Source organism: Pelophylax lessonae (assembly GCF_965119305.1).
Source record: "Pelophylax lessonae genome assembly, chromosome: 2".
Taxonomy (NCBI): Eukaryota; Metazoa; Chordata; class Amphibia; order Anura; family Ranidae; genus Pelophylax; species Pelophylax lessonae.
The window spans coordinates 45,840,996-45,864,587 of NC_138769.1; the positions used below are offsets into that span (position 1 = coordinate 45,840,996).

The window sequence follows — 23,592 nt, forward strand, 5'->3', positions numbered from 1 at the left end:
GAGGGAGGGGTAAATTTATGCTAGGATGAAGGATTGAGGGAGGGGTAAATTTATGCTAGGGTGGAGGATTGAGGGAGGGGTGAATTTATGCTAGGATGGAGGATTGAGGGAGGGGTAAATTTATGCTAGGATGGAGGATTGAGGGAGGGGTAAATTTATGCTAGGATGGAGGATTGAGGGAGGGGTGAATTTGTACTAGGATGGAGGATTGAGGGAGGGGAATGTGTGCTTAGAGGGTGGATTTGGAGTTGGGTCGGGGGTGGGAGAATTAGTGCTCTGAGGGGAAATTTGAGGGGTAGAGGATTTTTACTAGGAAGGGGGAATTTTTTAGTTTTTTTGGGGGGTGGGGATTGTGCTGGGAGCATATGCGGAGAGGATTAAAGCTGGGGGGGGGGGGGAATCTGTGCTGGTAGAGGGATTTAGCAGGAGGGCGGATTTAGATTAGGAGGGGAAATTTATGTTTAGGGGGTAAGCATGTGGATTAGTGCTCGTTTTCTTCTTGTTTTTGGGGAGGGGGGTATTTTTGCTGACATTAAATCTAGTGGGAGAGGGGGGTGGCGCAATTTGGCAAGTTCGCCCTGGGGTCTAGGTTACCTTGTCCCGGCACTGATTTTAACCCCTGGGGTATTATCGAGTAACCCAACAGTGAGGATAACAGACACTCCAAAAATTAGCAGATAAGAAAAGTGCAGTCAGGATTACATGAAAGAGAAAGGCTTTGTTAATAGACAGTGTTATGCTCCTTGCCCCAGTGTTGGTTTTTGGTCCTGAGCTCAGACAAGGGACTGGTCAGCCTGTTTGGGGTTTTTACCATTTCTCCTGTGGCTGGAGGAGAATACAACAAAATAACAGCACACACAGCTATCCCTAAAGCTGCCCTTTTTTTACAACTTTAGAACTAGAGATTCCAATTTTTGCAAATGCCCATTTCTGACGTTAAGGATAACTGATGTGGCAGTTCCAGAATACAATGTGCGCAATTTTCAGACCATTCGTGGAGTATGCGTGCAGTACTGGCAAAACCAAAGTATCTTACATTACATTTAAATAGAATGTGGTTTCCTACTGTGATCATGATCCAAGGTCTTCAGTGGAACAATAAAACTTTGTTTTTTTAGCTGGGGAATCGGGCCAGCTCTAGCTGAGCGGCGTGCAGACGTTTGATGCGGTCCTTTAATGTCTTCCTCTCTCTGCTCAAATCCTGCTTTTCCTGTAGCAGCACATCCATGTTCTCCCTATCCTGGATCAGGTGCAACATCTGAGCCTGAAGCTGGTGGGCAATCTCATACAGGATATAGTGCTGAATAATAAGAGGGATTTGATTGGCCAGGCGAGCTGTTGCGTTCTAGGAGAGAGAATATTTGTAGAATTAGGATGGATGAGAAAATGGTGGTCAGGCAGTCAAGAAAATAACCTGTCAAAAGTGACTTCTACAGAAAGCAGAGAAATGAACCAGTGGACAGAAACAACACTTAGTGCTCTGGATTGAGAAAAGTACACACTATAGAGGGATATGCTTTGTTCATATTTCATGTCTGAGGTTTACAACCCCTTTAACCACTTGCCGACCGCCGCAAGTAGATATACTGCGGCGGTCAGCCCCTCACAGGCAAAGTGACGTATATATATGTCACTAGCCTGTGAGGCTCTGGGGAGCGAGCGCGCGCCGCCGGAGGCGCGCTCCCGCGCGGTGGCGGACCCGATGTCCGCCGGTCACTCTGCGATCGTCGCTGCAGAGGGAGAAAGTCAGGCGGCTAGTGTAAACAAGCCACCTGTCATTCTCCCCTGTGTAGAAACACTGATCATATGGTTCTACTATGTAGGACCATTGATCACTGTTCCTACAGCTCAAGCCACAGCCAATCACAGTTAGAATCACGCCCCTAGGGGGACACACAGCCCCTCCCTCTCAAATAAAGTTAACCCCTTCACTACCAATGTCATTTTACAGTAACAGTGCATATGTATAGTACTGATTACTGCAGTAATGTCACTGGTACCCCCAAAAGTGTCAAAAATGTCAGTCAAGGGTCCGATCTGTCCGCCCCAATGTCGCAGTACCGCAAAAAAAAAAATCGCAGATCGCCGCCATTACGCGTTAAAAAAAAAACAACAAAAATGACAAAAATCTTTTCCTTTGTTAGTAAACGCGATAACTTTTGCGCAAACCAATCAAAATACGCTTTTTGCGATTTTTTTTACCAAACATATGTAGCATAAAACAAATTGGCCGAAAACGTTAAAAAATTTTGATTTTTACATTTTTGGGGAATTTCATATAAAAAAAATGTGAAAAATATTGTTATTTTTGCAAAATTGACGCTCTTTTTTTGTTTATAGCGCATGATCAAAAAAAAAAATCGCACAGGTGATCAAATACCACCAAAAGAAAGCTCTGTTTGTGGGAAAAAAAGGACGTCAATTTTGTTTGGGTACAGCATCGCACGACCGCGCAATTGTCCGTTAAAGTCACGCAGTGCCGAATCGCAAAATAGGGCCTGGTCATTGAGCAGCCAAATCCTCCGGGGTTAAAGTGGTTAGACCAGCTGCATAAGAAAATACATTTTACTCTTCATAAGGAACACATTACTGCATTCATTTTTTTTATTTTTATTATCTGCCTGTAGTTCAGTTTTAAAGTACATGTCAACCCTAACTGAATGACAGTTTGTTAAAGCACTGTGTATCATCACCAAATACCATTGTAAAAAAAAAAAAAAAAAATCGCCCTTTTTTTAATCCTTTGTTAAATCTCAGTGGTGCTGATCTCCTGCAGCCTATTTCCTTTCACTTCCTGTCTACATATGCAGCATCCCACTCAGGACACGTGGGAACTGCAAATGTATTATTTCTTTGTCATTGCTATATTTTGCATGTGCATTGCTACACCTGTTTAATCCCTGTTCATAGGCTGGTCAAGTGTGCTTCATACTTCCCACCACAAGATGGGGATAGCACCACCCTGGGATATCTATCCCAGCTCAGGTTTATCTGTGGTCAGTTGTTCAGTTCAGGAAGTGAGTGTACAGAGAGAAGCACCATGTAGAGGTTAGTGAAGGTCAGTCCTAAGAAGGGACAAATTGGAACTGCTCAAATCAAAGGGTAAAAGCCACCAAACGGCAGCAAGACCTTTGAGAATAAAGGTGAAGGATTTCCTTAGCCACTGGCAATCTCACCAAATTTCACTGGATTCAAAAGGTACCAGAAGCCAAATCACAAACAAGTAAGCATTATACTGAACCACAGCCTGAGTCCAGAATTACTAAAGCCTATTAACAGTGGATCTGCAAAATTCCTCTATTTACCCAGAGACTGTATTCTATCTGAATGTTTATGCTGCAATCAAAACCAGTCACAGTAAAAGTTGTGAGTTGTATCCTACCACTGTCTACCTCATTCTTCACTATTGCTATTACAACTGGTTGTACCACCATTAACGGTACTGGCGTCACGACAAATACCACCAAGGGACCCAGCCACCACAAGCACTCTAAACACCCCTGTCATCACGGGCACCTCAACCACCATCTTGGCTGGCGTTTCCCTATCACAGAGCGTGCCCCGGAGGATTTCGTGCTGTCTTCCTCTTCACTGTGCGACCGGCCCAGGGAGGCTTTCTGCTAACCGTGAGTAAACCGATGAACTGTATTATTGCTGTCTCTCATCGGCCAACCGTGCACCTCACGTGTCGCCCCTGCGGTTCTGGCTCGTCGCATAAAAATTTGGCGTCACGAACAGGATATTAACCCCTGCGCCTTATCTAAAAGACTGTTGCATCAGAATAAGCCCCTTTGCTTTATTGAGAGACTGTTTACTTATTGCATGCTGTGTGGGGCCACAGAACTGTTTAAACTGTTTCAAAGTCGCATGGAAGTGTTATCTCAGTTATCAGCCTAAAAATCGCAGCATCCAAAGTGAGAAAATCGGACGTTTGTGTGTCAACAAAACTGCTTGCTGTATTTGAATTGACTGTTTCTATTCACTTAAAATGGCTGCCGGAGACCTTCTTGTTCAAAAATTTCTGCGCCATCACTGTGGATAAGTTAGTGACACCCCCTGAAGAGCGGGAACATTTTGGTGCCACCCATTTATGCAAAATTGTCCGGCCAGCCCGCCTTACCTTTGCTGTGTCAATCCTGGGAGGAGAGTGCGACAAGCGCACGCCCCAGAAGTCGCGAGACTTCGCATGCGAGCAATAGAAGAGAAAATAACCGCATTGCTTGCTGTCCAAGCAGTAATCGCAACCTGTCAGCTGCCTCTACTAACTATAAGGAGCACTAATAGCAGGAACTCTGCCAGAGACCCAAAATCAACTTTGCTGCAGCATTGTATTCAGCCAGCATTAAATTCTTAAAGGGCCATACACCCGCAAGGCAGCGGTCGCCCATAGCAACACCGCACAAAAAAGTGTCTAAAAACGCATTTGACTTACCTTACTATAATTCACCTGCTGTCACCATGTCTGTGCAAGAAGATGACGTGCAGCCTGACCTCAGCGGACCCCCTGCAGCAGCCGCAGTCGGTCCCAGTACAATACCAACCGCTGCAGCACCAAGCTTAATGCCTTTAACCATGCCTTATTATTTTGGGGCCCCCTGGTTTCCACGATATTCTGGAGAAATTCATACTTTAATGGACTTTAAAGAAAAAATTCTTGCTGTGTTCAGATTGTACCCTGTATCCTCAGAGCAAGAGATGGAGATTCTTCTTGCGCAATTGGAAGGAGCTGCTCTCAGAGAAGTGAAATCTTGGCCAAGCTCAGAGAGAAAGACCATGGAGCAGATTTTTGAACGTCTCTACACCACCTTTGAACCCAGAACCGTGTCAGAGGTCAAGATGAGGTTCTTCAGCAAGAAACAGCAATCTGGTGAGTCACTCAGAGACTTTGCATTATCTTTGCAGGAAGCCCTTAGAGCTGTTGTCCAAGTAGACCCCCGTGAGGCAGAGAATCAGGACAAAACCCTGAAAGAACAATTTATTGAAGGCGTCAATACAGACAATCTAAAGAGCCAACTAAGAATGTTAGCCGCCCAACATCCAGGAGCTACCTTCTTAGATTTTAAAGAATTAGCTATCAGCATACTGGGAAAAAGCCCACCAACAGAACCTGTTAGATCTGTTGAAGTGCCTGTATCACAGCTGGTTACCCCTGTAAAGTCCTTACCTATAGTCAGTCAGGCAACCCAAGCTCCAGTTCCTAACGCAGTTGCCGCCTTGACTGAGCAAGTCCATTTCCTGACTAAAAGTCTGGAGAAAGTCCACCAAAAGTTGGAACAATGGGAGAAACCATTAATGCTAGAGGATGAGAAACCTGTGTCCAGAAGACTCTTCCCCTCTAATTATAGAGAGACTTATTCCAGAAATTCTGGCGGACGCCCCCCTGACCGCACTAGTACCCCTAAGCGGCCAATCTGCACATACTGTCACAAACCAGGCCATACAGAAGCAACCTGCTGGCAGTTAAACAGGGAAACCCCCGAGGCCAAAGACCACCCCTCGGGAGGTGAACCAATAGGTCCAGAAGATCCCCACTGGATGCCAAGATACGTAGGATCCCGTCCAGAAGTGACACTTCAAATAAATGGAGTTCCTTTTGTTGCCCTAGTTGACACAGGATCCCAAGTCACCACCATTCAACAAGCAGCCTTTGAAAAATACTGGGATCAAAATCAGCTTACCCAGCCTCCAGAATCCTGGCTGAGTCTCATAGCCAGTAACGGCAAACCCATACCAGTCCATGGTTATTGGGAACCTACCATTCAAGTAGGAGGAACTACACTACCTCGACAAGGCCTTATTGTGGTACGAGTCAGAGACAATAACCCTAACCCTCCAATAGTCCTAGGAATGAATGTCCTCAGGAACTGTTATGTTGAGATGCTAGAAGCCTTGCACCAGTTAGTGCCTACTGCCTCTCCTGATTCTAAGAAGGTTATCCAACAAACCATCCGTGTACTAAATGCGCAACAGAGATTCACCAACGAAAAAGGAGAAATTTGCTGTGCCCGCATCCGAGATAAGCAACCTGTGATCCTCAAACCCAACACCGAAACTCTCTTGTGGTGCCGAGCTGTAGTCGGAATTCAGGGTCAAGACTACCAAGCCCTGGTAGAGCCTGTTGTTTTGGAAGACTATCCTCTAGTTAGAGCTGCAAGGAGCCTAGTAACTGTCTCTGAAGGTAAAGTGCCTATACGACTCCTAAACTTGAGTGATAGCAGTGTAACACTAACAAAACACCGTCCTATCGCACAGCTAATCCAAGTCACTTTTCAAGATATCATCAGTGTGGCTACAGCTACCACAGAGCAAATTACCAAGAGACAGAACCCACAGGACCAAAATGTAAACACATCCTGGTGGAAAGAACTTCATGTGGGAGATGCTTCCACACCAGCAAACCAAATTGAGGGAGTACTAAAAATTGTGAAGGAGCTTCACCGTGCCTTCAGTAAGCATTCTACAGACTATGGAGAAGTGGATATCATCAAGCACTCCATCCCTACAGGTTCACACCCACCGATCAAGGAAAGGTATCGGCCTATACCACCAACTATGTACCAATCAGTAAAGCAAATGATCCAAGAGATGAAGGACTCCAATGTCATTAGAGACAGCCATAGTCCATGGGCTGCACCTCTAGTCCTTGTCCGTAAAAAGGATGGTAACATCAGATTCTGTGTGGATTACAGAAAAATTAACCAAATCACCCACAAGGATGCTTACCCTTTACCACGCATAGAGGAATCTTTGACAGCTTTAGGATCTTCAGCCTACTTCTCTACCCTTGATTTAACCAGTGGATACTGGCAAGTACCAATGGCACCTGAAGATCGTGAGAAGACTGCATTTACCACCCCTATGGGCCTATTTGAGTTCAACTGCATGCCTTTTGGACTTTGCAATGCGCCCGGAACTTTTCAAAGATTAATGGAGCGTTGCTTAGGACACAAAAATTTTGAAACCGTCCTGTTGTACTTAGACGATGTCATCATCTACTCCAAATCTTATGAAGATCACTTGAAACATTTGGCCGAAGTTTTTCAAGTCCTCATTAGACATGGACTCAAAGTCAAACATCTAAGTGCTATCTACTAAAGTCAGAAGTCAAATACTTAGGGCATATTGTAAGCTCTGAAGGTGTTAAACCGGATCCAGAGAAGATAGCCGCAGTCCGAAATTGGCCTACTCCTACTACAGTGAAAGAAGTGAGGAGTTTTCTCAGTTTCGCAGGATACTACAGGCGCTTTATTCCTCATTTTGCCCAAATTGCGGGGCCAATACTAGAACTTCTGAGAGGACATCCTAAGAGGTACCAAAAGTCTCCAATACCAGTTGAATGGAACACAGAAAGAGAAATTGCCTTCCAGCTCCTGAAGAAGAAGTTGACAGAACCACCAATCCTAGGCTATCCAGATTACCAGCAGCCATTTCATCTTTACACAGATGCTAGTAAGAAAGGTCTGGGAGCTGTCCTGTCGCAAGTACAAGAAGGTAAAGAAAGAGTTATTTCCTACGCTAGTAGATCTCTTAGAGGTACTGAAAGAAATGACCAAAACTATAGTTCCTTCAAATTGGAATTCCTCGCACTCGTGTGGGCTGTTACAGAAAAATTTAAAGATTACCTTGCCGCAACACCATTTGTGGCCTTCACAGATAACAACCCACTAGCACATCTTAATACCGCTAAGTTGGGAGCATTGGAACAAAGATGGGCCTCACGCCTAGCTAACTACGATTTCACCATAAAATACAGAACAGGAAAAGCAAATGAAAATGCGGATGCATTATCCCGTCTGCCTACCCAAGAAGACCCTACTACACAGGAAGAGGTTTGGGAAGAGGTAGAAATGCCAGCTTTTTACAAAAATTTTGCCCAACAAGACATTATCACCATCAAAGGAAGAAAAGTTCTTAACCTTCAACAACAAGTGGATCCAAGATCCCAAGTGGACAAAGAAAGGTGGATCAAGCTGCAAAATGAAAGCAGAGTGTTGGGAGAACTGCAAGATTTCTTCACCAGCGGAAGAACACCTGAAAGAATTCGCAGAAGAAATGCTGATCCAGAACTGTCAAAACTTTGGAGACACAGAAAACATCTCTTCCTACAGAAGGGCCTACTATTAAGAAGAACTTTAGACCCAATTACCTGGGATCGTCTATACCAAATCTTAATACCACGCCGAGATGCAAGAATCATTCTTGAGATGTATCATGATCAATCAGGACACTTTGGCGTGCAGAAGACAGAAGCTACCATCCGTAGAAGATTCTATTGGATTGGGATGAGAGGAGACATTGAAAAGTGGTGTCGAGAATGTTCCACCTGTGCTGTTGGAAGAAATGAAAAACATGATCAAAAAGCACCCTTACATCCCATTGTAAGCCGAACACCGCTAGAAATAGTTGCAATTGACCATGTTAAGCTGGAACCAAGTCGCTCAGGTTACACATACGCCATGACCATCATTGATCATTATACCAAATTTGTTGTAGCCGTACCTGTCAAGGACTTGACCGCTAAGACCACTGCAGATGCCTTCTGGAAACATTTCCTATTGCCATATGGATGCCCAGAAAGAATCCTTACAGATCAGGGATCTGCCTTTGAGTCGCAACTCTTCAAAGAACTGTGTACACTTCACAATTGCCAGAAAATCAGGACCACAGCCTACCACCCCCAAGGGAATGGACTTTGCGAGAAAATGAACCAAACTTTAATTGAGATGTTAAGAGCAGTACCTCCTGCTACAAGAAGTGATTGGCCTACTCTATTGCCTCAATTGATGTACACCTACAACAACACCATTCACTGTTCTACTGGGTATACACCTTACTATCTCATGTTTGGCCGACAAGGTAAACTACCCGCTGACCATACTTTGGGCGTACAAGTGCCTGATGCAATCAACCTTCTACCAAAGACTGATTGGGTGAGTGAGCACCAAAGACGTCTAATTGATGCACAAGAAATTGTTCAACATCGCATGGAACATGCTCATGAAAAGCAACAAAAAGATTATAACCAATCTGCCAAAGCAGAACCTCTCAAAATAGGTGACCATGTGTGGTTAAAAAACGACCATCGCACCAGCAAGTTAGATAGCAAATGGGAGAGAGAACCTTACACTATTACAGCTATTCGCAATCCAGAGACTCATACTTATGAGATCACTAAAGAGAACAAATCACGTGTAGTACATCGCAATCGCCTTAAGTTATGTCTCAAGGAAAGTACTCAAGAAGAAACTCTTCAAGAAGAAGCTGTCCAAGAGGAAACTCAATCCATAGAACCAGAGCCTACAAAATCATCTGATTCAGAGGGTCCACTACAGTCTTTTGGAAAAGCATTATTAGACTCTGATCCTTTACAGTGGTTCCTTACACCATGGCTCAATATCTTAGTGCCTGCCAAGACCAATACAACCACACTTCAACCAGAAGAGCTATCTCAAGAAGTGTCTACTACAGCTCAAGAGACACCAAGTTCCCTTGAAACAAGACCTGTAGAAACTCAGCCGCTACGAAGATCCGACAGGACTACAAGAGGACAACCACCTGTCCGTTTTAAGGATTTCCTACACCAGCAGCCATGAAGACAACTACCAACCCTGCCATCTCATCGTTGAATGCATCCTTACATCATCTGAAGTTCCAGAGTGAGAAGAAGACTTACTTGTGATATGTTCATTTCCTTTAAAGGACTTTTTAAAAGGACTACTTACCTACTGTTTTGCAACGTTCAAGCCTGCACCCGGAGATAGACTTTCACGTACCTGAGCCTCCGTGATATTCTTCTGTTGACATTTTTTCCTGTGCCCAGGGAACGGACTCATACCCTGTGAGCCTCCTGAGATGTTATTTTTGTTTCGTTTTTCTTTTTCCATCTCATCGTGGACTATTCTGGTTTTGCCATACATCACCAGTCTTCAGAGGAAAAACTACACCCTTTTTGACACATTTCGTTGTTGCCTGAGATATGTTTGCCTAACCCATTTTACTTGCAGATACAAGAAGTACAAGAATGGGGTTATGTTGTCATTTCCTATGCATGCATGCTTTTCCCTTTCTCTTATATCTTACAGGAAGACACAACATCGAGTCAAATATGTGTCGAGGTCGACACACGTTTTACCATGGGGGTATGCAGCATCCCACTCAGGACACGTGGGAACTGCAAATGTATTATTTCTTTGTCATTGCTATATTTTGCATGTGCATTGCTACACCTGTTTAATCCCTGTTCATAGGCTGGTCAAGTGTGCTTCATACTTCCCACCACAAGATGGGGATAGCACCACCCTGGGATATCTATCCCAGCTCAGGTTTATCTGTGGTCAGTTGTTCAGTTCAGGAAGTGAGTGTACAGAGAGAAGCACCATGTAGAGGTTAGTGAAGGTCAGTCCAGAGAAGGGACAAATTGGAACTGCTCAAATCAAAGGGTAAAAGCCACCAAACGGCAGCAAGACCTTTGAGAATAAAGGTGAAGGATTTCCTTAGCCACTGGCAATCTCACCAAATTTCACTGGATTCAAAAGGTACCAGAAGCCAAATCACAAACAAGTAAGCATTATACTGAACCACAGCCTGAGTCCAGAATTACTAAAGCCTATTAACAGTGGATCTGCAAAATTCCTCTATTTACCCAGAGACTGTATTCTATCTGAATGTTTATGCTGCAATCAAAACCAGTCACAGTAAAAGTTGTGAGTTGTATCCTACCACTGTCTACCTCATTCTTCACTATTGCTATTACAACTGGTTGTACCACCATTAACGGTACTGGCGTCACGACAAATACCACCAAGGGACCCAGCCACCACAAGCACTCTAAACACCCCTGTCATCACGGGCACCTCAACCACCATCTTGGCTGGCGTTTCCCTATCACAGAGCGTGCCCCGGAGGATTTCGTGCTGTCTTCCTCTTCACTGTGCGACCAGCCCAGGGAGGCTTTCTGCTAACCGTGAGTAAACCGATGAACTGTATTATTGCTGTCTCTCATCGGCCAACCGTGCACCTCACGTGTCGCCCCTGCGGTTCTGGCTCGTCGCATATACACTCCAGCGATGGCTGCCTGGCATTTCCTAATGGTGACAACAGTATACCATGTCTGTGTGAGGCGTGCTGAAATGGACACTTGTAGTTTGTATCAGAAGCCCATGTGACAACACAGGAAAAGAATTAGGAGACCGGGAAAAAGAGTTGTCACCCTACAACAGGAAGTTCCTGAACAAGGATCATGGTGGCAGGATCACGGTGTATTATGGAAAAGTGGTATTAAACCCAAAAGCAAACATTACTTATTTACTTTATTAGATTGCAGCCAACCAATGCTTAGTGGTGGCTGAATTTGTTTTCTTTTTTAGGCTTTCCTTTATTTTCACCTTCTGATCTGGCCAGTAAGTCTGTTGCTTGTTAACATTATTATTAAGTTTTGAGTTTAATACCACTTTAACCACTTCAATAATAGATATTTTCAACCCCTTCCTGCCCAGGCCAATGTTCAGCTTTCAGTGCTGTCGCACTTTAAAGGACAGTTGTGCAATCATGCAACACTGTACCCAAATCTAATTTTTGTCATTTTTTCGAGACAGATACAGCTTTCTTTTGGTGATATTTAAATGACCGCTTTTTTTTTTGTTTTTGCTAAACAAAAATAGCAGAAAAACGACCAAAATTTGAGAAAAAAAAGTTTTAGTTTTGGTTATAAATTTTTGGAAATAAATATTTTTTCTTCTTTCTTGATGGTCATTGATCAGGCTGCACAGAAGGACACTGATAAGCAGCACTGGAAGGCGGCACTGATAAGCAGCACTGGCAGGCGGCACTCATGGGCACAGGTATGCTGCACTCATGGGCTCTGATATGCTGCACTCATGGGCACAGGTATGCTGCACTCATGGGCACAGGTATGCTGCACTCATGGGCACTAATATGCTGCACTCATGGGCACAGGTATGCTGCACTCATGGGCACAGGTATGCTGCACTCATGGGCACAGGTATGCTGCACTCATGGGCACTAATATGCTGCACTCATGGGCACTAATATGCTGCACTCATGGGCACAGGTATGCTGCACTCATGGGCACAGGTATGCTGCACTCATGGGCACAGGTATGCTGCACTCATGGGCACAGGTATGCTGCACTCATGGGCACTGATATGCTGCACTCATGGGCTCTGATATGCTGCACTCATGGGCTCTGATATGCTGCACTCATGGGCACAGGTATGCTGCACTCATGGGCACAGGTATGCTGCACTCATGGGCACAGGTATGCTGCACTCATGGGCACTAATATGCTGCACTCATGGGCTCTGATATGCTGCACTCATGGGCTCTGATATGCTGCACTCATGGGCTCTGATATGCTGCACTCATGGGCACTGATATGCTGCACTTATGGGCACAGGTATGCTGCACTCATGGGCACAGATATGCTACACTGATGGACAGAGATATGTTGCACTGACAGACACTGATCTGCTGCACCGATGGGCACTGATGGACACGGATATGCTGCACTGATACGCTGCACTGATGGGCACTGATATGCTGCACTGATAGACATTGATATACTGCACTGATGATCAGTGCCCTGATAATCAGTGTAAATGTCCCCTGTAACTGGAAAGTAGATTATTGGCTTTCCTTTCCTCAGACACTGACAGCCATAAGGAAAGGAAATGCCAATAACTGGCATTTGTTTACATGATTGGACACAGCTGATCACATGGTAAAGAGCCTACATCATCGGCTCTTTACCCTGATTGGCGTTGTGCTGTGTCCCTGGGGCACGCATGTGTGGCATCGTATGACATCTAGTCAGGATGGTAAAGCCCCCGCCCGGCCGTCAATCAGCTATAGGCTGGGCGGGAAGGTGTTAATGACAGATGCACATTTTAACATATTGAAAATAACTTTTGAAAAGACATGAATGGGATAAAGTTTCTATGAGAGTTTAGCTATTGGGCTTACATGTACTTTATATAGAAGGACTGGGGGGGGGGCTTACCGTGAAGTACGCCTGGATGTGGTAGGACATTTCTTCAACTGATAACTGCAACTGGTTGGGTTGTGTTGTAGTTCCAAATTTCTTCTTATCCTTCTCCCTCTCCTCTTCAGCCTCTTCTCGGGCCTCCTTCAGCGATCCGCCATAAAGAGTATCCTGACAGTAAATGATTTTCTCCATTTTGAACTGAGTCCGAATTGCCTCTTCTGCCTTTTTCTGCTGCTCGCTACAGATATTTTCAAGTTTCCCCTTTAGAAAAAGGAAGACAGATTTAATTTCACAGCTTTTTAATATTTTTAAAGCGGTAGTATCCCGCTTTTTGACACTTTTACCTACAGGTAAGCCTATAATAAGGCTTACCTGTAGGTACAATTAATATCTCCTAAACCGGCACGGTTCTGAAGGTCCGGGGGGACCTTCAGTTTTACTTGCCGGGAGCTTGCCGGAAAATAACTCCCATGCGCATGCGCGGGAGTGACGTCGGCGCAGCTCCGGCCAATCACAGCGCCGGAGCCGCCGAACCCGGAAGAGACGACGAGGGATCATGGCAGCGCCCGCAGCGATGTCCGGGGGTCCGTGTCGGGGCTTCGTTCTAAGGTAAGTAATACATAATGAGCTAGTATGCGATGCATACTAGCTCATTATGCCTTTGTCTTGCAGGTTTTTTTTTTTTTTTTTCAATTTTTGGGTTTACAACCGCTTTAACTCTGGTGAGCATAAAAACCCAACTCCTGTGTCCCTTCCCTCTAACGGTATGGTCAGCAATGCTTGATTTGTCCTTGGGGTTGGGAATAATTACAAACGCCTTATTTCTCACTCCTACAGCAGTCGGTGCTCTTTTCTTCTCTCGGACACCTTCAGATGTGGATAGGCCCGTGTAGTACTCACATAATGTGCAGGTCTGCTGGTCCTGCATTGTATGTGATGAGGTCAGAAAGCTTGTGCCTGGAGGAGCAGTGAAAAGAACTGGGCTGGCCATAGATGGATTTTTTTTGATCAGCCGGTGGGCCGATTCCCCAATCTGCACAAGCAAGGTTGGATGGAGGAATCCTCCTTGCTGTGTGTGACTCCTCCGCTGTCAGAATACACTAATCACCAGACATGGGAGTAAGTCACACATGTGCAAGTCACAAGCAAGTCTAAAGTCTTAACCTTCAAGTCTCAAGCAAGTCCCAAGTTACTGTGGCGAAAAGCAAGCAAGTCAAGTCGAGTCCCTGCTAGAAGTCAAGCAAGTCAAGTCATTTATTTTGGTCAAGTCACAAATCAAGTCAAAATACTGATCTACCCCAATTTTTAACCTTTAAATTAGTTAAAAGTCAGTGGTCAGGAAAGGTTTTGTTTTATTTTCAACATTAACAAAACTGCTTAGTAGTTTTTTTCTTGGCAAATTAAAGAAACGATTTGAATGCCCAAACTGGTCAAAATCCTTCGTCCGGTCATGTTTCAACACCACAGTCACTAAAAACATGTTAAGTATTTCCATTGTTAAACAGCCAGTGTCCTAAAAATCAGAACACACTGAGGTGTTTTAAGTGACTGTGGTGTCAGAAACATAACATGCACATTCATTTTGCTTTAATACATCTTGAGAAAATGGAAATATTTAATAACTTGAAAAAGTCATTTCGAGTCATATGTCTCAAGTCAAAGTCAAGTCTCAAGTCATGAATACCAAGTCAAAGTCGAGTCGAGTTTTTTATTCATTTTAGTCAAGCAAGTCTCAAGTTCTCAAACTGGTGACTTAAGTCTGACTTAAGTCAAGTCATTTGATTCGAGTCCCCCACCTCTGCTAATCAGTAGACATGTGCAATATGTTTCGTTTTGATTCGTCTTTTGGATGAATATTTCATTTTCAGAGATTCAGATGCATCCAAATCCAAAAAATTGGCAACAAGCCAGAAAATAAGTTATAGTAAAAATAACGAATGCATTTGTTTCATTCAGATGACGTCACATTTTCAAATTAGTTCGATAACATAAGGAATGAGCCGAATTTATTGTAAATAGCTGGTTGTTAAGGCGCGTGCGTAACTAAGACTCATCTGCCGTCAGTGGGATTCCCCGCTGACAGCAGAATGTAACAAAACAAGGGCGGCAATACATTTTTTACAGCGTGGGGGCCCTTTGGGTCTGGTATGAAATTTGAGGGGAACTTCACGCCCGAAAATTGTATTAAATGGTGTGGTGTACACTCTAAAATCCATATCAGACTCTTCGTTCTGGTATGGATTTTAAGGGGAACCCCATGACAAGTTTAAAAACAAAAATAGCTTGGGGTCCAACCCCAAAATGCATACTAGACCCTTATCAAAACATGCAGCCCAGCAGGCAGCCCAGGAAAGGGGGAGAATAAATGCCCCCCCCTTCCCAAACCAGGCTACATGTCCTCAACATGGGGGGATTGCTTTGGGGAAAGGGGGCTCCCCCCTCTAAAGCACATTTTCCCCATGTTGAGGAGGACAAAGGCCTCTTTCTGACAACCTTGGCCCTGCGGTAATGACTTAACAAGGAAAGCCCCCAGACCCTGGCACCCCCCCTATGTGAATGAGTAGGGGTAAATTGTACCCCTACTCATTCACCAAAAAAATGTCAAAAGTAAATAAAAACAAAACAGTTTTTTAAAAGTCCTTTATTAAAAAAAATAATAAAAACATGTCCCCCAATGTAAATCCAGTGTCAATAACGATGAACGCTGACCTGCATGGTAAAAAAAAAAAAAACAAAGAAACCCGCTGCCCACCGAACACGACGTGTCCCCTCGAAATACACTCACCGAATGACAGGTAAACATGCGGGCAGGGTCACTCTGACATCACCGGGATCCATGTTTATTTGCCATTCGGCAAGTGTCTCTCACATTGTGTTCAGAGGGCAACTGTGTTTTTTTTTTTTTTCGTGCATGGCGGTGTTCATCGTGACTGACGCTGGCTTTACAGCGGGGGGCATGATTATGTATTTCTTTTTAATGAAGGACTTGTCAAAAACTGTGTGTGTGTTTCTATTTACTTTTGGACATTTTTTTGGTGAATGAGTGGGGGGACTAAGTACCCAATACTCATTCAAATGGGGGGTGTCAGAATCTGATAAGTCACCCCTTGTACCCCCACAACCACTGGGTCAGGGTTGTAGCAAAGAGGCCCTTGTCCATGTTGAGGGCAAAAGGATATGGCCTTGTATGGTACTGAGGGGGGGGGGGGGGGAGGAGGATAGGGGCGCTCGCTCGTCCTCTCCTTTCTTGGCCTGCATGCTCAAATAGAAGTCTGGTATGGAGTTTGCGGGGACCCTACGCCATTTTTTAAAAAACAAATTGATGTGGGGTTCCCCTCAAAATCCATACAAAACCCAAAGGGCCTGGCATGGATTGGGGGGGGGACCCCTATACAATTTATTTATTTGCACTTGTTTTGTTTACATTTTGAATCCTGCTGATACCAGTTGAGTCATGGTTGATAAGGATGCAGCAGCCGCCCCTTTCTTAACAACTGGTAATTCTCAATCAATTTGGATCCCTCCCAAAAACAGAATAAAGAATTTTAAAAACTTTTCGAAATCACCTGGTCTAATACATGAAGCAAATCCCAAAGAAACAAAACTAATCCTGGAAACAAACCGAACGTTGCAATGTGCTCAGGTGATAATAGGGCCTTAAAGACAATATTAATTACCCTGCAGGCTTCTTTCCTGCAAATTCTAGTAGTGCCTGGCAACTGACCCAGCCAGGAGTTCCCAACTCCACCCATCGAAAGTCATTAACATAACATTACTGTTAACACCCCAGAACCGTCATATTACTACAATAAGTTAATGACCATTTAGAAAGAAATGACTGACACCCCACAGATCCTGCATGACATGGACACTTCCTATTGGCTGTCAAGTGCCGAGGTCCTCTCAGGGTTCAGAATAATGTCTGCAGATGATGGTGTCGGCACAAGAAGACCATCTGATAATAAAGGTTACATTATGAAAAATAGTTATTCATGGTTTGGTGATCAGTCTTACCTTGGCACTTCTGTAGAGATTCTGATACTGCAAGAAGTTCCTTAAGGCAATTCTATTGAAGGCCGTTCGGACGAGCTCTAGGGCAAACAATACATGAAAAAATGAGCATGTACTCTGAGCAAACAGCTAAATACACAGCCAAAATGCATACAATGTGTGTGATTTGTGTCCTGTGATCGCTCGCCAGACGGAGCAGCTAAGTTGTTAACCTCACTTTTCTCCACCGCAGTAAAGAAACGCTGCTCAGTCACCAGCCAGGGGTGGCCTGGGGTGGGGGAAAAGTCAAGCATTTGATCCCCAGGACCAGTAATAAAAGATGATTTCCAGGAATTCAGCTCCTTTGTAAAAACTGAAGGCACACTATGAGTTAGGTCCAACATGGAACATGTCACCTCCTGAACTTATCTCTATTACTTATATATGAAAAGTTAATGGCTCTGCCGAGGATACATTCTGGGTTGTGAGAGAAGAGAGGCACATAGAGCAGAAGCTATATCTGCAAATTCTCTCTTCTGCCTATTCACAGAAGCCTTTGCATTTTGTAAATATGTTCACATAATACAATGGCTTCTGTGATTAGGCAGGAGGAGGGGAGAGGCAGGCAGAGCAGCTGCAGCAACTCTACTGTTGAAGATGCCAAGACCAGAAGGTCCAGTGTTGGGCTCCTGGAAATACAGAGATAGCTGTCTTCCAAGAGCTCTATAAACCTGTCAGATGAAAATAACAGAGATACAAGTCCAGGAGTTGTCCTGCACCTCGTTGGGCTTAACTCATATGTCTTCACTTTTTACAAAGGAGCTGAATTCCTGGCATTCAACTTTAAGCTATGTTGGGCTGGTGGCCCTGAGTAAACATATTAAACCATTTAGACATGGATTAGAGCAGAAACTAAAATCAGTGACATATACCGGGCATTACAGTGCCTTGAAAAAGTATTCATATCCCTTGAAATTTTCCACATTTTGTCATGTTACAACCAAAAACTTAAATTTATTTTTTGGGGATTTTATGTGATAAACAAATACAATGTGGCACATAATTGTGAAGTGGAAGGAAAATGATAAATGGCTTTCAAGATTTTTTACAATTTAATATGTGAATAGTGTGTCATGCATTTGTATTCAGCCCCCTGAGTCAATACTTTGTAGAACCACCTTTCACTGCAATTACAGCTGCAAGTCTTTTTGGGGATGTCTCTACCAGCTTTGCACAGCTAGAGATCAGGCTGATGGCAGTTAGGGACAGTCCATTCACTCACCTGTAATCTCCTTCAGCTGTAATATCGCTGGCTGTTCAAAATTCTGAATTTGCTTCTTTGCAATATTTTCAAATGTTTTGAAACTGATGAACCCGGTCAGCTCCCGGCCTCGAAGCTGCGTCTCATAGAGGCAAACGTCGTCTCTTATTTCCTTAGGGACTTAAATAGCAAAGGGACAGTTATGGAATTATTCAATGAAAAAGGAAATGTTATCTCAAAAGGCATTTCGGTCATCATGTATAAACACATCTCAAATGGAAAAAGGTCTGCCTACAACAAAGAATTCAGATTCCTCGTTCTTTTTTTTTGTCCCATAAATCACCATAACATAAAATGGAGACAAAATCAGTTGCTTTAGAGCCGGTTCACATTAGAGCGATCCGACTTGCCCGGGGCGACCTCACAAGTCGCGGTGCGCTGCTCGCACCGCGACCTCGGAGCGGCCGGCACGGACTTCATAACATTGAAGTCAATGCAGGTCGCTCCAGGTCGCCCCAAAGAAGCTCCGGACCCTTTTTCTAAGTCGGAGCGACTTGTGTCGCTCCTATTAGAACAGGTCCGCAGCTTCTCTATGGCAGGCGACCTACGGCGACCTGACAGGTCGCCCCAGTGTGAACCGCCTCTTAGACAACAGAGCCAATTCTTCAACGTAAAATCACAGGCAGCAATTTGAGTGTCAAAAACCTATACTGAACAAAATTATAAAACGCAACACTTGTTTTTGCCCCCATTTTTCATGAGCTGAATTCAAAGATCTAAGAAAACCGGGATTCATCCATGAAGAGAACATCTCTCCAAAGTGTCAGACGCCATTGAATTTGAGCATTTGCCCACTCAAGTCGGTTATGACAACAAACTGCAGTCAGGTGGAGACCCCGATGAGGACGAGGAGCATGCAGATGAGCTTCCCTGAGACGGTTTCTGACAGTTTGTGCAGAAATTCTTTGGTTATGCAAACGGATTGTTGCAGCAGCTGTCCGGGTGGCTGGTCTCAGACAATCTTGGAGGTGAAGATGCTGGATGTGGAGGTCCTGGGCTGGAGTGGTTACACATGGTCTGCAGTTGTGAGGCCAGTTGGATGTACTGCCAAATTCTCTGAAACGCCTTTGGAGACGGCTTGTGGTAGAGAAATGAACATTCAATTCACGGGCAACAGCTCTGGTGGACATTCCTGCAGTCAGCATGCCAATTGCACGCTCCCTCAAAACCTGCGATATCTGTGGCATTGTGCTGTGTGATAAAACTGCACATTTTAGGCCCCTTTCACACAGGCGGACCTTTCATTTCATCAGTTCAGTAACGTCAAAATGGATGAAGTATCATCAGTTTTTCATCCATTTTTCATCTGTTTTTTTTACATCCACTACCCATGCAAAAACGGATGAAAAGCAGACCATTTGTCCGTTTACATCTGTTTTTCATGAGATCCGTTTTTTTAATGGAGAAAAATAGAGCTTTTATCCGTTCAAAAAAACGGATATTGACGGAAGAGGATGAAAATGGATGTAAACTGATGATCATCCGTTGTCATCCGTTTTTCTATAGGAATGCATTGATGTCCGTTTTTCATCTGTCAACGGATGGATGAAAAACGGACATACGGTCCGTATGTGTGAAAGGGGCCATAGGGCTCTTTCACACGGGCGGTCCGATCAGATCCGCCTGTCAGTTTTTTTAGGTGGATCTGATCGGATCCTCCATGCAGCTCTATGGGGCAGCGGGTGTCAGCAGAGACACCTCTGCTGACACCCGCTGCCATCCGTATCCGATCCTGTCCGTGAAATCTGGACGGATGGAAACCCTATTTTTCCATCCGTTCAGTAATCGGATCGGATCGGATGAGAGCGGACAGGCGGTCCGCTCTCATCCGATCCCCCATAGAGGGCAGCGGGGGCTGAGACACCTCCCTCTCCGCTCTGCAAGCGGAGACGGAGCTGTCATCCGCCGGCTCAGCAGGGATCGCGGATCGATCCCCGCTGAGCAACACGGATCCGCCTACGGAGGCGGACCGTGTGAAAGGGGCCTTAGAGTGGCCTTTTGTTGTGGCCAGCCTAAGGCACACCTGTGCAATAATCATGCTGTCTAATCAGCATCTTGATATGCCACACCTGTGAGGTGGATGGATTATCTCGGCAAAGGAGAAGTGCTCACTAACACAGATTTAGACAGATTTGTGAACAATATTTGGGAGAAATAGACATTTTGTCTAAGTCTTAGATCTTTGAGTTCAGCTCATGAAAAATGGGGGGCAAAAACAAAAGTGTTGTGTTTATAATTTTGTTCAGTGTGTATGGCAGAACAGCCTGGGGTCAAAGTGGCAAGAACTTTTCCTTTTAGGTGTCTTTGAGGTTTTGTGATCAAATCACAGTAACTGGTCTACCAATAGCCCACCACACATGTTGCAACCTGACTGTACAATCTCCATAAGGCTCCTTTCACACAAACGGTGCGCCTGGCAGACTCAGCTTTGCTCAACGGGAATCGATCCCCGCTGAGCAGGCGGGTGGCAGCTCAGTTTCCGATCTGTGTGCAGAGACGGAGCTGTCAGATTCTCGCTCTCCTCTATGGGAGATCGGATGATAACGGGCCGCCTGTCCATTTTCATCGAGTCCGATCCTCCAGACGGATAGAAAATAGGGTTTCCATCCCTGCGGATTTCACAGACAGGATCGGATAGCAGTGGGTGTCAGCGGACATGTCTTCGCCAACATCTGCTGCTCCATAGGGCTGCATGGAGCATCCGATCAGGTCCGCCTGAAAAACTTACAGGCGGACCGGATCGGAAAGCCCGTGTGAAAGGGGCCTTAGAGCTACCGACATTTATGTAGTGTAAGAACCTACAAAAAGGAACAAAAGGGGGCGCCAGCTAAGTGAAGCATCAGTGGGTTTATTACTATTAAAAAGCCAAATGCGAAATCACAGAAATAAAAAAATCAAAGCGCTTATCTGCAGCCATGCTACACTGGATGGAAGCCATCCACCGGAAGAGCCGCTTGTGACCGCAAACAGCATGTTGTCAGTGAGTAAAACAAGTCCAATGCTCCAGGAAGTGAGGAGAGCCACTGTGGAACACAAGGCAGGATGTGACGTCACACCTGGGGCGGACTGGTTGTTATAGTAACATGTTTTGGAACTCCTATCGCCTCTTTTCTTAAGCCATCCATTAAGAGCCAATAGGAATTCTGAAACGCGTTACCAGTGGATAAGCTCTTTGATTTATATATTTCTGAGAATTTGCATTAAGCTTTTTAACCACTTGCTGCCAAATCACGTACCTGTGCGTCACTTGACTTCAAGTGGTTGTACCAGGGTGATGCCTCCAACGGTCGGCTCTCTTGTAAAAACAACCGATGTGGCTAAGCAGCCGCTCGGCTGTTATTACAAGCAGCGGGAGCAACCAGCTGGCACGTCCAGCCGCAACATCCTGAGCTTTAAAACAAGCCTTTCTTGACCCCTGTAGCTGCAGACACAGCAGAACAATTCATCCTCTGAATTCACAGCAAAGGCACTGGCGCTCTTAAAGTGGTTTGCTCTGCATTTGAGCTCTCCCTGCTCCTCCTTCCCAGAAGTGACTCAGCTTTCCCTGTCCCCACTCCCAGAAGTGGCTTTGCTCACCCTGCTCCCCCTCCCAGAAGTGACACCACTCCTTGCTTGTGACTATGCTCACCCTGCACCCCACTCCCACAGGTGGCTCAGCTCTCCCTGTTCCCCCCCCTACCAAAAGTGATTCTGCTCACCCTGCTCCCCACTCCCACAGGTGGCTCAGCTCTCCCTGTTCCCCCATTCCCAGAAGTGGCTCTGCTCACCCTGCTCCCCCCTCCCAGAAGTGGCTCTTCTTACCCTGCTCCCCCCTCCCAGAAGTGACACCGCCCCGTTCCCCCCTTTCAGAAGCGGTTCTGCCCACCCTGCTCTCCCCTCCCAGAAGTGGCTCTGCTAACCCTGCTCCCCCCTCCCAGAAGGGACTCAGTTCCCCCCGCTCCCCCCTCCCAGAAGGGACTCAGTTCCCCCTGCTCCACCCTCCCAGAAGTGGCTCAGTTCATCCTACTCCCCCTCTCCCAGAAGTGGTGGTTCAGCTCTCCCTGCCCCCCACTCCCAGAAGTGACACCGCTCCCTGCTCCTCCCTCCCAGAAGTGGTTCTGCTTAACCTGCTCCTCCCTCCCAGAAGTGACCCAGCTCTCCCTGCTCCCCCCTCCCAGAAGTGACTCAGCTGAGACTTGTGACTCAGAGACTTAATCTCTCAGTGTCCAAATTTCCCAAAAATCCAACTATATCCCCGACTAATTCCATCGCAATGTAATTCTGCCAGGGATAATCCCTTATCATGCGGTCCATCGGCCTGCAGCAAGCCTGTCTTATTCAGATATTTCTGACCTATACTTACATTTGTCGACTGATTTTTTCAGAGTTTGTTCCCAGCGATTAAAATGTTTTCGAAAGTCGGTGAAAAGTTTCAAATGCCCATTGATGGCATCCTCCTCGCCTTCTGTTGATTGGCTTATTATGTCAGAAAACTGTCTGATTTTCTGTGGAGAAAATAATAATAACCATTTGTATCTTATTCATTTCAGGGTCTATAGGATGCAGAAGAATGCAAATCCAGTATTTTATAGCCATTCAGAGGTCACTTTGCATTTTCTCAATAAATGCAGAGTGTTCTCTGATTGGACAAGAGAGGTGGGGCTGTGACATCACAATCTTTGCCTCATCCAATCACAGAACACTGCAAACTTCATTGCAAAGCCTTCTCTTAATGCCATCCATGCCAAGCGGCCAACCTAGAGATTTATTATTATTTAAAGATTACGATGTTGCTTTACCACCTGTTACCACCTACACTCACCGGGCACTTTATTATTAGGTACACCTTGCTAGTACCGGGTTGGACCCCCTTTTGCCTTCAGAACTGCCTTCATTCTTCGTGGCATAGATTCAACAAGGTGTTGGAAACATTTTGGTCCATAGTGATGTGATGAAATCAGATTTGTCGGCTGCACATTCCAAAGGTGCTCTATTGGATGGGATGTGGAGTGTGGAGGACATTGGAGTACAGTGACCTCATTGTCATGGTGAAGAAACCAGTGGTGAGATGATTTGAGCTTTGTGACATGGTGCATTATCCTGCTGGAAGGAGCCATCAGAAGATGGGGACACTGTAGTCATAAAGGGATGGCCATGGTCAGCAACAATACTCAGTTAGGCCGTGGTGTTTAAACCATGCCCAATTGGTACTAAGGGACCCAAAGTGTGCCAAGAAAATATCCCCCACACCATTACACCACCACCATCAGCCTGAACCATTGATACAAGGCAGGATAGA

General features: G+C 45.2%; 1 protein-coding gene across 1 annotated transcript in view; it reads right to left on the reverse strand.

Annotated features, from left to right (window-relative positions):
- Window positions 1-1,043: 1,043 nt before the first annotated feature.
- LOC309547942 (interferon-induced GTP-binding protein Mx2-like) overlaps window positions 1,044-23,592 on the reverse strand; it is a gene marked incomplete at its 5' end in the record, with an annotated part of 61,884 nt that continues 39,335 nt past the window's right edge. The window contains 5 exons of the mRNA XM_082247939.1: window positions 1,044-1,345; window positions 13,019-13,264; window positions 17,018-17,094; window positions 18,276-18,434; window positions 22,657-22,798. Of these exons, the coding sequence (XP_082104065.1) occupies window positions 1,115-1,345; window positions 13,019-13,264; window positions 17,018-17,094; window positions 18,276-18,434; window positions 22,657-22,798 (855 nt within the window). The 3' untranslated portion in view covers window positions 1,044-1,114. The remainder of the gene's footprint in view (window positions 1,346-13,018; window positions 13,265-17,017; window positions 17,095-18,275; window positions 18,435-22,656; window positions 22,799-23,592) is intronic.